The 14,411-nt window shown below is 32.6% G+C and overlaps 1 protein-coding gene across 1 annotated transcript; it reads left to right on the top strand.

Annotated features, from left to right (window-relative positions):
- The first annotated feature begins 1,068 nt into the window (after positions 1–1,068).
- On the top strand, positions 1,069–4,190 carry LOC106330720. The gene is made up of 6 exons (XM_013769148.1): positions 1,069–1,329; positions 1,435–1,673; positions 1,783–3,359; positions 3,462–3,588; positions 3,642–3,712; positions 3,937–4,190. The coding sequence occupies exons 1-6, from the start codon at positions 1,069–1,071 to the stop codon at positions 4,188–4,190; spliced, it is 2,529 nt and encodes an 842-aa protein (XP_013624602.1).
- The last annotated feature ends 10,221 nt before the right edge of the window (positions 4,191–14,411 follow it).

Raw genomic sequence — 14,411 nt, 5'->3', positions numbered from 1 at the left:
CTCCAAGATAGACATCAAATGAGCAAGTAACATATGTGTGCTATTTTTTCCTATCCCACTGGGTTTTCCAAAGATAGGTTTTTAATGAGGCCATATGTTGCTTTCCTATCACTCATTTGATGATCTCAGTTCAAGACTTTATTTTAATTTTTATCTTATGTTATTTCTAAAGACTATGGTTTATTTTGTAACACATTTAGAGACCAAGGAGCCTGTTCCTTGCCCTCTCTATATATATGTATTCGGAATCCCTAATAGGAGTTATCCAATCTTTTATTTTCAATTCTTGTTTCTCTCTTGTCGGCTGCAAGCTCTTGTAGTCTGAGTGTTCTTGAGTCTTTGTTAGTGTGTCATATCTAACAAAACCACAAGAGTGTTTATCTTAGTGTGTCATATCCGAGACAATCACTTAGGAGTATCAAGGAGACCTCTCACATCTCTTTGTGTCACCATTCATTCCACAAACCTTGAAGCAGATTGAGTCTTTGATTCTCTGTTTGTAAGGATCTATTCCATTCCAACCAGAGAAGCATCCTAGGAGTGTATTATGTGGTATCAGAGCAACTCTGGCTAGGGAAGTTCTCGTTTTCTTTAAGCTTTCACTCGATATATTCATTTGCTTTCATAACCATTGCTAGATCTGAGTTTTGTTGCCTTATTTTTGTCGATCTGTTTCACTCTGAGTTCAATATTGATAGATCTGTTGTTTTGTGTTTTGAAATTGATAGATCTAAGAGTTTCTATTTTTGATCTGTGTTGGATCTGTTCATCTCTTGTTATTGTTGTGTTAGATCTGTTGTTTCTATCAGTTTATCATCTGATCTGTTGATTAACTTGTGTAAAACTGATAGATCTGTTCTTGTTTTGTCAAAATCTGAGAAAATAGGAAGTGTTGATCGTGTGATATTGAAAAGACTCTTGATATTCTTGTTGTTTAAGTTACAGAAAATTCAAACCTGGTCAAAAAAATTTCTTTTGCCGCCTGTTTCATCTTTTGTTTTGTTTCCTTATTTGATTTCGATTTCGAACTCTCTTACTGGTTGAGTTTGTTGTTGATCTCAGGTACCAATGGGAGACGAGTCGGAGGAAGAAGCAGCACTGATGAGACGAAATAAAATGTTGATGGAAGCCATGACTGCTCAGTTAAATAAAACCATGTTGGAGAACATGACTGAGATGATGAAAGAAAACATGAAAGAGATCAGAGATGAGATTAGACAAGCTACTGGTCAAGGTCACAGCAATGAGAGCAGAAGGAACCGTCAAACTCACACTCCACAAGAGCATGGTGGTTCACAGGAGACTGATAACTACTATGAGCGTCACAGAGTTGAGAAAAGTGGTTCTTCATCATCATCGCGAGATAGTAGAAGGAGACATCGTCGTGATCATGATGGGTGAAGACTTTACCGTGATGAGCTTGCTGGTTTGAAGCTGAAGATCCCTCCCTTCCATGGCAAAGTTGATCCAGACGCGTACCTTGAGTGGGAGAAGAAGATTGAGCTCGTTTTCAACTGCCAACACTTCACCAATGCTCAAAGAATCCAGATTGCTGCAACTGAGTTCTATGACTATGCCTTGAGCTGGTGGGATCAACTGGTGACTACTAGGAGATTGAATCAGGAGTATCCAGTTGAGTCTTGGCATGAGATGAAGTCTCTTATGCGTAAGAGGTTTGTACCAAATCATTACCCGCGATCTGCATCAGAAGTTTAGGAGACTTACACAAGGATCTAATACCGTGGAGGAGTACTATCAGGACATGGAACTGCTGATGTTCAGAGCTGGTATATCTGAGGACAGAGAGGATACTATGACAAGGTTTCTTGGAGGACTTAACCGCGAGATACATGACAGTGTGGAGATGCAGCATTATGTGGAGATAGAAGAGATGTTGCACAAAGCCATTCTTGTGGAGCAACATATCAAAAGGAAGCATCACTCGCGTGGAAGCTATGGAAATAGCAAGTACCAGCATTCTAAAGATGAGAAACCATCCTATCTGAAGGATAGCAAGCCTCAGCCGAAAGAAGATACTAAGCCAAGCAGCACATCCAGCAAAGACAAAGGCAAAGCTAAAGCTACTAGTTCGAGAGCCAGAGATGTTAAGTGTTTCAAGTGTCAAGGGCGTGGGCATTATGCTAATGAGTGCACCAACAAAAAGGTTATGATTCTTCTTGAGAATGGAGAGTATGAATCAGAGGAAGAGAAATCTGTGTCTGATCATGAGGAGTCTGGAGAAGAAAGTGAAGTAGAACCAGTGAGAGGGAGATTGTTGGTGACAAGAAGGCTCTTGAACTTGCAGACTAAGAATGAAGAGCTTGAGCAGCGTGAGAATCTATTTTACACAAGGTGTCTGGTTCAGGGAAAGGTGTGCAGTCTCATTGTTGATGGAGGAAGTTGTGTCAATGTGGCAAGTGAGACAATGGTGAAGAAGTTGTGTTTGAAAGTTCAGAAGCACCCGAGGCCTTACAGATTGCAGTGGCTTAATGAGGAGGGCGAGATGAGAGTTTCTACTCAAGTGCTGGTTTCTATAGCCATTGGTAGATATGAGGATGAAGTCTTGTGTGATGTGTTGCCAATGGAAGCCAGTCATATACTCCTTGGAAGACCCTGGCAGTTTGATAGACGTGTGAATCATGATGGCTTCACCAACAAGCACTCATTTGAATTTAAGGGAAAGAAGACTGTACTGGTGCCTCTATCTCCTAAAGAGGTTCATGAAGATCAACTACAGCTTCAGAAAAAGAAAGAGATAGACCTCAAACCTGATCAGAACAAGCATCACAGCCTCTATGCCAAACAGGGAGATATCAAAATAATTCTTTACTCTCAAAATTCTATTATCTTGCTTATGTTTAAGGAGACTATACTAACAGTCACTCATCACACACCGGATCATCCGAGTGAACTAGTCTCTCTTTTACAAGAATATGCAGATGTGTTTCCAGAAGATATCCCCTTTGGATTGCCTCCAGTTCGTGGGATTGAGCACCAAATCGACTTTGTACCTGGTTCAACACTACCAAACAGACCTGCATACAGAACTAATCCAGTGGAGACTAAAGAATTGCAAAGACAAGTAGAGGAGCTGATGGAGAAGGGTCATATCCGAGAGAGCTTGAGTACATGTGCAGTTCCAGTGCTCCTTGTGCCTAAGAAAGATGGTAGCTGGCGCATGTGTGTTGATTGTAGAGCAATCAACAATATAACAGTGAAGTATCGCCACCCTATTCCTAGATTAGATGATATGCTTGATGAATTGCATGGCTCCTGCATATTTTCTAAAATTGATCTGAAAAGTGGTTACCATCAAATTAGAATGAAAGAGGGAGATGAGTGGAAGACTGCATTCAAAAGTAAGCATGGTTTATATGAGTGGTTAGTCATGCCTTTTGGATTAACCAATGCTCCTAGTAGATTTATGAGACTGATGAATCATGTACTGAGATCTTTCATAGGCATCTTTGTTGTTGTGTATTTTGATGATATCTTAGTTTACAGCAAATGTCTTGAGGATCATATAGAGCATCTTAGGGCTGTCTTGAATGTTTTGAGAAATGAAAAGCTTAATGCCAATCTGAAGAAGTGCACTTTTTGCACAGATAACTTGGTCTTTCTAGGTTTTGTTGTGAGTGCAGATGGTGTAAAGGTGGATTAGGAGAAGATCAAAGCAATACAAGAGTGGCCGAGTCCAACTACAGTGGGAGAAGTAAGGAGTTTTCATGGGCTGGCAGGTTTCTATAGGCGCTTTGTGAAGGATTTCAGCACTCTAGCAGCTCCACTGACTTAGATAATCAAGAAAGATGTAGGATTCAAGTGGGGAGAAGCACAAGAAACCTCATTCCAAATTCTTAAAGAGAAGCTTACTCACTCTCCTCTTCTTATACTTCCTGATTTTTTTAAAAACATTTGAAATTGAATGTGATGCTTCAGGAATTGGTATTGGTGCTGTGTTAATGCAGGATAGAAGGCCTATTGCATATTTCAGTGAGAAACTCAGTGGAGCTACTCTCAACTATGCCACTTATGACAAAGAACTCTATGCCTTGGTGAGAGCTCTACAGACTTGGCAGCATTATCTCTGGCCAAAAGAGTTTGTCATTCACACAAACCATGAATCTTCTCAAGTACCTCAAAGGACAAAGCAAGCTCAGCAAGAGACACGCCAGATGGGTAGAATTCATTGAAACCTTCCCTTATATGATCAAATACAAACAAGGTAAGGAAAATATAGTTGCTGATACACTATCCAGAAGGTATGTCCTCTTGAATACTCTTGATGCTAAGTTGCTAGGCTTTGAACAAATTAAAGAAATGTATGAATCTGATCCTGACTTTCAAGAAGCTTATAATTCATGTGCTAAGTATGTTGCTGGACATTACTTTAGGCAGGATGGATTATTATTCTATGACAATCGTTTATGTGTGCCTAATTGCTCTTTGAGAGATCTATTTGTCAGGGAATCCCATGGAGGAAGCTTGATGGGTCATTTTGGTATAGAAAAAACTCTTAAAGTGTTGCAAGATCACTTCTACTGGCCACACATGAAACGAGATGTTGAGAGAATCTGTGGGAGATGCACCACTTGCAAGCTTGCCAAATCTAAGGTTCAACCACACGGTTTGTACACTCCTTTACCTATTCCTACTCACCCCAAGAATGATATATCTATGGATTTTATTGTGGGTTTGCCAAGGACCAAGACATGTAAGGATTCTATTTTTGTAGTTGTGGACAGGTTTTCTAAAATGGTATATTTCATTGCTTACCATAAAACTGATGATGCATTGTGTTGGTAACCTGTTCTTTAAAGAGATTGTGCGCATTCATCCTAGTTTGATTAGAATGACGAGGAAGTTGTCATATTCTCAAACAGGAAAACTGGGATCACCTGATTTGAAAGTGGGATAATACTTCTTCATCCTAACTCCTATGAGATTTATTCCACTTCCTGACCATTCTCCACTACTTTATGTATCCAAATACATCTTCTTACATCGCGATTCATTCTGGTTTGATTAGAAGGACGAGGAAATTATCATATTCCCCAACAGGAAAACTGGGATCACCTGATTTGAAAGAGGGATAATACTTCTTCATCCTAACTCCTATGAGATGTATTCCACTTCCTGACCATTCTCCACTACTTTATGTATCCAAATACATCTTCTTACATCGCGATTCATCCTGGTTTGATTAGAAGGACGAGGAAATTATCATATTCCCCAACAGGAAAACTGGGATCACCTGATTATAAAGTGGGATAACTTCTTCATCCTAACTCCTATGAGATTTATTCAACTTCCTGGTTTGATTGGAATGACAAAGAAGTTGTCATATTCCCAAACAGGAAAACTGGGATCACCTGATTTGAAAGTGGGATAACTTCTTCATCCTAACTCCTATGAGATTTATTCCACTTCTTGGTGATTCTCCATGATTTTATGTATCCAAATACATTTTCTTACATCGCTTCTTCATCCTAACTCCTATGAGATTTATTCTCCTTCCTGGTGATTCGCCATTACTTAATGTATCCAAATACAGCTTCTTACATCCCGATTCATTCTGGTTTGATTAGAATGATGAGGAAGTTGTCATATTCTCAAACAAAAAAACTGAGATCACCTGATTTGAAAGTGGGATAACACTTCTTTATCCTAACTCCTATGAGATTTATTCCACTTCCTGGTCATTCTCCACTACTTTATGTATCCAAATACAGCTTCTTACATCCCGATTCATTCTGGTTTGATTAGAATGATGAGGAAGTTGTCATATTCTCAAACAAAAAAACTGAGATCACCTGATTTGAAAGTGGGATAACTTCTTCATCCTAACTCCTATTTTCCACTACTTTATGTATTTCTATTTGAATGACATAAAAGATTAATCCTTATGCAATATATCTATCTTTTTTTTATTTCCTATTTGATCTAGTTACAATATAAATTAGTGGTGGGATTATGAAGTTTTAGTGCTTCACAAAAAGTTTTCCCCGATTGGGAAGTTACTTTTATCGGAAAACATTTACCATGTACTTCGATTTATTATTAGTGACCTAATTTTTAAAAAGTCTTGTCGATTATAAAATTATTTAGGTATGTTTCATAAAAACATGTTTGGTTTGTTAAATGAATATTTGGATTATGATTTTTTAAAAACAATTGTCTCAAAATTTATTAAAATCTAATTGTTGATGAGTAAATAACTATGTTAATTTATTTAATTGATAAAAGGCAATTCGAAAGAATATAAATAAACTGTATTAATTGTGGATTATTCTTACCACATTTTATTTTTAGTAGAACTTTGTAAGCTTATTATAAGCCAAAAATGAATTGGTCTGGTAAGAAAGAAACGAAAAATCGACCAATGTTTTTAAGAACCTTTTATAATCTATCATAAAATTAGATGATTTTGTAGCCGACACCAATATATAAAATAATAAAATTTTATTTTATACTTATTTGATTAGGTTAACTATTTTCATATTAATTATATATTTTTTTTTATGTATATGCTATTTTATGTTTTGACATACTTTATGAATTTTTTTTTATAAATTTTAGTGTTATGTTTTAAGATAGTTAGCATATATATCAAGTTAGTTCATTTTAGTTGATATTTTAAGTTTATTTTATAGATATATTTTAGAAATATTAATATTCATAAAAATATTAAACTATGATACTGATTTGTCAAATGGATTGGTTAAAACCATAACCCATATAAGCTTAAAACCATTTGGATATGGTTTGGTTTGAGTTGGTTTACCCATTTTGACACCCCTAAGTATATAACCCTTATCGTAATAATGGTTGTGGACATAATTTAGTTTTTTCTTGTTAAACTCTTTTTATGTTAAGTTTTCAAGAATTTAGTATAAATACCAATCTAATTTTTAAGATAATTAATACATTAGTAATTTATCCTTTTTGAAGTTTTGTCTTGATTTTTATTTTACTTTCACATACATGATTATTAGAACATTTTTTAAACTTGATTTCTTTTTAAAAATGATATTTTTGTTCGATAAAATTTCATGTTTAATTTTCAAACATTTAGTTTAAAAACCAAGTTAATTATTTCTGGTAAAAACAATTTTTAACTTATTTAATTTTATTTTGAGAGAAATAAATGTCTGAAATTTATATTTAAAAATATCAATTAACATTTTGATATGGCGTATTATTAATAATATTTTTAAATTCTATGTGAACACTTTAAATAACATATAGCCTCAATTTTAAAATCATATGTGCTTTAGATTCATATTTTCCTTATTATTTAAAATTCTTTTATTTTTTTAATATTATATTTTGTATGTAAAATTTATGTTATTCTTCCAAATATTTAGTTTATATATCAATATGATTCCTTTAATGTTTTTGACTTTTTCTAAATTTTACATTGATTTCCTTTTTATTTTGAAAGAAACAATTTTTGAAAGTACTATAAGTAATATATAAAATGGTGATTAATATATTTTTCTTGGTGCTTCAAAATAATATATGGACATTCTCAATAACTTACGGCATCAAATTATATATAGTATATGTTATTTGTGAATATTTTCAATAGTATATATTTTAAAGTTTAAAAATGAAGTGTTTTAGATTTAATAGTTATAATTGTTTGAAAAGCTTGCATTTTAAAATTGATTATTATTACTTTTATGTTAATTTATAAAATTACATTAAATTATAAATAATGTTTTACTTTTTAAGCTTACCTTATTTGAAGCTAATTTATATTTTATTTTGAAATAAATAACTTTTGGTAATACTGACATCTTTAGAAAAAGCAAATTTAAAATTAATTAGCATATTTTGGTGCTTTAAAATAATATATGGATATTCTCAATGATTTATAGCATAAACTTATAAATATTATATGTTACTTATGAATATTTTCAATAGCATACAACCTAAACTTTTAAAATTAATGGTTTAAATTTTTGTAGTTATACTTATTTGAAATTCTTGCATTTTTAAATTAATTAGAATTTTTGTTATTTAGTTTTATGTTAATTTTTGAAAATATATTATACATTATGTTAACATATATATACTCTCTTTTTTTGTAAGTTTTCCTTATTTGATAATGATTTATATTTTATTTTAAATAAAAATTTTTTGATAATATTAACATTTAAAAAATGGCAATTCTCTCAAGTAGCCATTTTAAGTTTTTGTCACAAAAATAGCTCTCAAGTAAAAAAAGACCAAAATAGCCCCTTTTGTTTTGAAATTTTTTATTTAATTTCTAATTTTTTAAAATTTGAAACTCTATTCCCAAAACCCTAGGTCTAGATTAGTTAATCCTAGGGTAAAAATGTAAAAATGGCTATCTTAGGGAATTTCTCTTTAAAAAATTACAAATTTCAAATAATGATTTGTCATAGTATCATTGGACCTTTTAAATCCTATGTGGACGCCATCAATCGTTTATAGCATCAACTTTAATATAGTAACAAGATATGAGCCCGTTGCGTTGCAACGGATTTTGTGTGATGTTTTAATTTAATAAAAACCATAAAATAATAAATCATTTTATTATAGTGTTATGATTTTTTTTTTGCATATGTTGTTTGAGATATATTTTATAATTAAAACCCGTTTTTACACATAATTTTAAGTTAATATTTGTATTTTATAATCATGGTGCATAGATGAATTGTTATAAACTTTGTACTTATGATTAGATAAAATACTATATCTAAACATTTAAACTGAACACAACCCGAAATAAGAAACTGAATGAAAAGTAAAAAAAAATGAAAGTCAAAACACCAATCGAGTCAATGACAACATTATACATGTTCTTATGTATTAATTTATGTTTTATTAAATAATTCTTTAAAATTTTATTTTGTTAGGATTTTTTTTTAAAAGGAAAACATTATATTTTATAAAGGGCAAATCTCCAAAATAGCACATTTCTAAGTTTATATCACAAAAACAGCACTCAAGAACTAAAATGACCAAAATAGCACATTTCTAAGTTTATATCACAAAAACAGCACTCAAGAACTAAAATGACCAAAATAGCACATTTCTAAGTTTATATCACAAAAACAGCACTCAAGAACTAAAATGACCAAAATAGCACATTTCTAAGTTTATATCACAAAAACAGCACTCAAGAACTAAAATGACCAAAATAGCACATTTCTAAGTTTATATCACAAAAACAGCACTCAAGAACTAAAATGACCAAAATAGCACATTTCTAAGTTTATATCACAAAAACAGCACTCAAGAACTAAAATGACCAAAATAGCACATTTCTAAGTTTATATCACAAAAACAGCACTCAAGAACTAAAATGACCAAAATAGCACATTTCTAAGTTTATCATTTGAAAATTTTAATTTTTTTTATTTTTCAAAATTTGAAATCTTATCCCCAAAACCTCATTTCTCAACTCTAAACCCTAAACCCTAAACTCTAAACCCTAAACCTTAAACTCTAAACCCTAAACCCTAAATCCTAAACCCCATCCTTTAACTCTAAACCCTAAGTTTGTGACTTTTGATAAAACATTAAGTGCTATTTTTGTGACTTTTGACCTTGAGTGCTAGTTTGGGAACATAAACTTGATTTAGTGCTATTTTTGCCTTTTTCTCTTTTATAAATCTCCTTTTTATTTTCAATAAAAAAATAAAAAAATAATATTAAATACCCTTTTACAATTTTTTAAAGATTTTCGAGAAGAAAATTACTATCATATAACCTATTACAATTATCTTCTCTTTAGAATCAATTAATTATTTTTAGTTATTAAAATAAAAAAATTAAATTCTATTTTTACAATTCATATCAATACAAATTTTACACTTATTTTGTTAATTAAATAATTTTTAGTATCATCCTCATCATCAAATACTCTCTTAAAAATATTATCAAATAAATTTTTACAATTCTCTTTTGGTTAGGACTTAAAAATATGATTCAAATTTATTTTGTTTAGGATTTCTTTTTATGAAAAAGGAAAACAACTATCAAATATTCTCTTACAGTTTTTTAGGATTTTAGAAAAGAAAATTAATATTACATAATATTTTACAATTATATTTTGTCTAGGATTTAGAAAAATAAAATTTCTATCAAATCATTATTTCCAGTTAATATTAACTATATTTAAAAGTTGCCACTTTCAAAATTCGTTTTTTCAATATCACTAATATTTTTACAAAATTTCATGTTAATTAAATAATTTTTAGTATCATGTTTATCATTAATATTTTTAAGTACAAATTACTATTAAATAAAATTTTATAATTCTTTCTGGTTTGGATTTAAAAAAAAAATCTTAACTGGTTAAGATTAGAAAAGAATTTTTTTTTAGAATTTTTTTTATTTAGGATTTTAGGAAAAAAAGAAGTTTTTTTTCACATAATGGTAGTTTTCATTGACACATACACAATCTATTTTTTATTAATTGACACATGTCATAATCATATCAGGTGAAATATTTGAAGTTAATTTTGGTTTATAGTTTTTTTAACACAAAATTATAAAAAAGTAAAGTTAGTTAACTCTAAGAAAAATAAAATTATTTTTAGAGTTTTATTTTATTTAGACAACTATTTTATTTTTAATAGAAAAAATTTTGTTTATTTTTATATATTTTGTCTTATACATACAAACTCATATTCATCATATTCACACATACTCATGTACGACAACAACATCAAAATTAAAAATTATGTTAGCATCATGTAATAAAAAGTTAAGTTGTATCAAGAAATAAAATAAAAAATACTCAGGTAATACTTTTCATGTAAATACTATTGTGTTTTTTTTTTCAACAAAGAAGCAAAACTAAACTAAGTAAATTCCTGAGGCGAGAACCATATCGGAGGAACGGAGTCAGCATATACCATAGCAGAAGGCTGAGTCCTAGCACCTCATGCTAGCTTATCCGCCATTGTGTTTTGTGCCCTTGGAATATGCTGAATAGTGAAAGTGGGGAAGCATTCCTTACATCGTAGAAACTCCTCCATGTGAGTAGTGAACGCCGGCCATTCTGTTGGAGTAGACACCATCTTCACCAACTGTGAGCAGTCTGTTGCAAACACCACCTCTGAGATATGTAGGGTCTTCATGCACTCCATCGCCCATATCAAAGCTTCACATTCTGCATGTAAAGGTGATAGACTCCTGCGAATAGACATTGCACCCATCATAGTATCAGTGGATCTTTCGTCTCTGTAAAACCATCCTTGCCCTGTAAAGGGATCTTGTTCCTTCCATGCACCATCAATATAACATCGGTTTACCCCTTGTAAAATAGGACTCCCACCAAATGAAGACCCCCTCTTTATACCCTCTTTAGTCTGGGCCTCAGTCCATAAGGTGCCTTCTATCTCCGCAGTCTGAAGAAATTGAGGAGGACTTCCAATTTTATTATTAAAAATCTTAGCATTGCGGTTTTTCCAAATATACCACAATATCCACGGGAAATAACTTAAATCTGGTTCCTTTGGTAACCGCCAAAATAAATAATCCATATTGGTAAAAAGAGATTGGGTAGGGAAAACTCCTGGACGTGAAGGAATATTAGATAAGGCCCATGTTTGGCGCGCAATGGGACATTCAAAAAGCACATGATTAATCGATTCTTCTTCTGCACCACATATATGACATTGCAAATCACACTTGATCCCCCGGGAATGAAGGTTCTTTGTAACTGGTAGACTACCAGAGATTATTTGCCACACAAAATGTTGTAATTTTGGCGACCAGTGAATTTTCCACGAGTAAGCTAACAAAGGTTTAACAGTGGGGCCCATATCACTGTGTTGAGATCCTAAATCAGGATATAGTTTTTCCGTACGGTATCCCGATTTAACAGTATATCTGCCATGATCTGTAAACAACCATCCATATGAGTCCGGTTTTGGATTTCGGCTAATAGCTAAACTCCGTATAATATTATTGTGTTTTGTAAAAATAATATGTGGAAGCTTAAACCTAAATATAGATGTGAAATATTTGTTGCTGTTTTTGTTCATAATTTTTTAACATGCAATTATCTATTAAAAATGAAAGTTAGTTACTTATATGAAAATATTAAGAGTACTTTCACAATTTTCTTTTAATTAGGCTTTGAAAAAAGCAATATTATTTATTTAAAAGTTAGTTTTTCTTCATGTTTCTTACTAAAAATTTTATTGTACTTTTAGGATTTTAAAATTCTTTTTTGTTTAACATTTTTTCTAAAAATTTAATATTTGTCTTTTATAATTATATATCTTTAGTATCTTTTAAAACAAACATTATAATAAATAATAATAATAATAAAAATATTAAATATTATTTATAATTACTTGTTGATAAAATTTGTTTTTGTTAATATCTTAGTATATATATTTTTAATTATGAGATAGATTAAAACATGTTACAATATTAAAATATATAATTGTCATGCGTCGCAATCATGTTAATTAGCAGCTTTGAAGAACCAAGCTTTATATAATAATATATATATTTTATATCAACTTACATGGACATAGGCATGCACTGTAATGACAACCTCTCCCATGCTCCCATAGTGATTGCTAATCGCATAGAGCATGTAACAATAAATCTTATGACATTCATGTAAGAGATGTAGCTTGACAATTCAAGACCATCTATCGGAAGTCCACATAGGCCTCCAGCTTGTTCTTCATAAACCGACCATAACAACAACTATTTGTAATCACGCTGATAGTTTATATAGTAGAAAATTTCTTGTTTTATATATTGTAAATGTTTTTATATTTTAACTATTTTAAAATTAACATATTTTGTGAATATTACTTTTTCTTTTGATTTTCTATTCTTCATAAACCGACCATAACAACAACTATTTGTAATCACGCTGATAGTTTATATAGTAGAAAACTTTTTGCTTTATATATTGTAAATGTTTTTAAATGTTTTTATATTTTAACTATTTTAAAACTAACATATTTTGTGAATATTACTTTTTCTTTTGATTTTCTATAATACTATAAGAGTTACCATTTTTAAGTAAGTTGTAAAATGTTAAGATATCACAAGGAATCATAATAATAGACCACAATGGAGAAACCCCTAAAGCTTTAATGGCGACTCTGACGGCGAATTGAGAAACCAAGATCTCCTCCTAATCGATTCACTTTTTGGTGATCGATTAGCCTCTCACACTAGATCGACCATTGTCGTCTGGTTGTGACCTTCTAGATCTCCTCTCTAAGCAATCTCGGTGGCTTCTTTTCCACGCCTTCAAGTTCTGATCTCACTCTCTATTTACAAAGCGATCATTATCGTTTGTACTGATGGCATCAAGCAAAGGGAAGGGTATTCTGTACGAAGAGGACGACGACGAACCTATTCTATTACCGGATCAAGCTGATGACAATCTCATCAAAGAGTATAGCTTGTCTCTTATAGGCAAGATCTTAAGTCCGAAGAAGCAGAATGTGGAACGACTCATTGTTGCTATGCCGGAACAGTGGGGAATGGCTGATAAGATCTCTGCCTGTGATCTAGGCAATGGCCGCTTCTTGTTCAACTTTGATAACGAGGAAGATCTTAATTCTGTCCTCAGTCAAGGCCCTTTTCACCATAACTATTGTATGTTTGTTCTTGTCCGATGGGAGCCGGTGGTCGATGAGAACTACCCATCAATGGTCCCGTTTTGGATCCAGTTACAAGGAATCCCTCTACACCTCTGTACGGAACAGAATCTCGAGGCTAATGATGATAGATTAGGGAAGTTGGAGCTGATTGATGCTGTCGATGGAAGGATTAAGGTTACAATGGACTCGTCCAAACCGTTGAAGTTCACGAGGAAGTTACAGACAAAGAAAAAGGAGTACATTACGATCAAGCTGTTCTACGAAAAGCTGTTCAAGCACTGCTCAACTTGTGGTCTTATGACACATGAAAACCAAGATTGCTTACCGAAGAAACCCGTTCTGAATCAGTTGGCTTCCCGAGAGAATGTGTTTGATAGAGTTCGGCCACCAAGACAAGATGTGTCTTCCCGTGGGACTGAGGAACGTGGTAAAGATGAGGCTTCTTATAAGTCTCTCAAAGATGGTGCGAGTTCTACTTCACGGGTCCAAAGATCTTCGCACTCGAGCCGAGTGAATCGTACCAACAGTGCGCGAGACAGCCGTTACAACCCATACTCGTATGTACGTGGTAACTCCGCTGACAAGAGCCGGGGTCCAGTATGGAAGGAAAAGCAACACCCTCTGCGAATAGAGGAGCCAGTCAAGAAGAAATCGGTCATAGACACGGCTCATACAGCTGGTAGTCCTATGAAGTCTGGTGGGAACAGAGGAAAGAATGCGGTTGAGCCATTGGGTAGTTCCCAGCAGAACAACCGTGTAGATGTGAATGTCACTTACCGTAGCTCATCAGGA

Source organism: Brassica oleracea, chromosome C3 (assembly GCF_000695525.1).
Source record: "Brassica oleracea var. oleracea cultivar TO1000 chromosome C3, BOL, whole genome shotgun sequence".
Taxonomy (NCBI): Eukaryota; Viridiplantae; Streptophyta; class Magnoliopsida; order Brassicales; family Brassicaceae; genus Brassica; species Brassica oleracea.
Note: the sequence above shows the minus strand (reverse complement) of the source record. Positions and strands in the feature narration are given on the sequence as shown.

Excerpts from the sequence above, each read along its gene's own strand:
- LOC106330720 (XM_013769148.1), top strand. The coding sequence starts at position 1,069 with ATGGGAGACGAGTCGGAGGAAGAAGCAGCACTGATGAGACGAAATAAA. Across the intron at positions 1,330-1,434 it reads ACTACTATGAGCGTCACAGA|CTGAAGATCCCTCCCTTCCA; the intron begins GTTGAGAAAAGT and ends GCTGGTTTGAAG. Across the intron at positions 3,713-3,936 it reads GTCCAACTACAGTGGGAGAA|GAATTGGTATTGGTGCTGTG; the intron begins GTAAGGAGTTTT and ends GTGATGCTTCAG.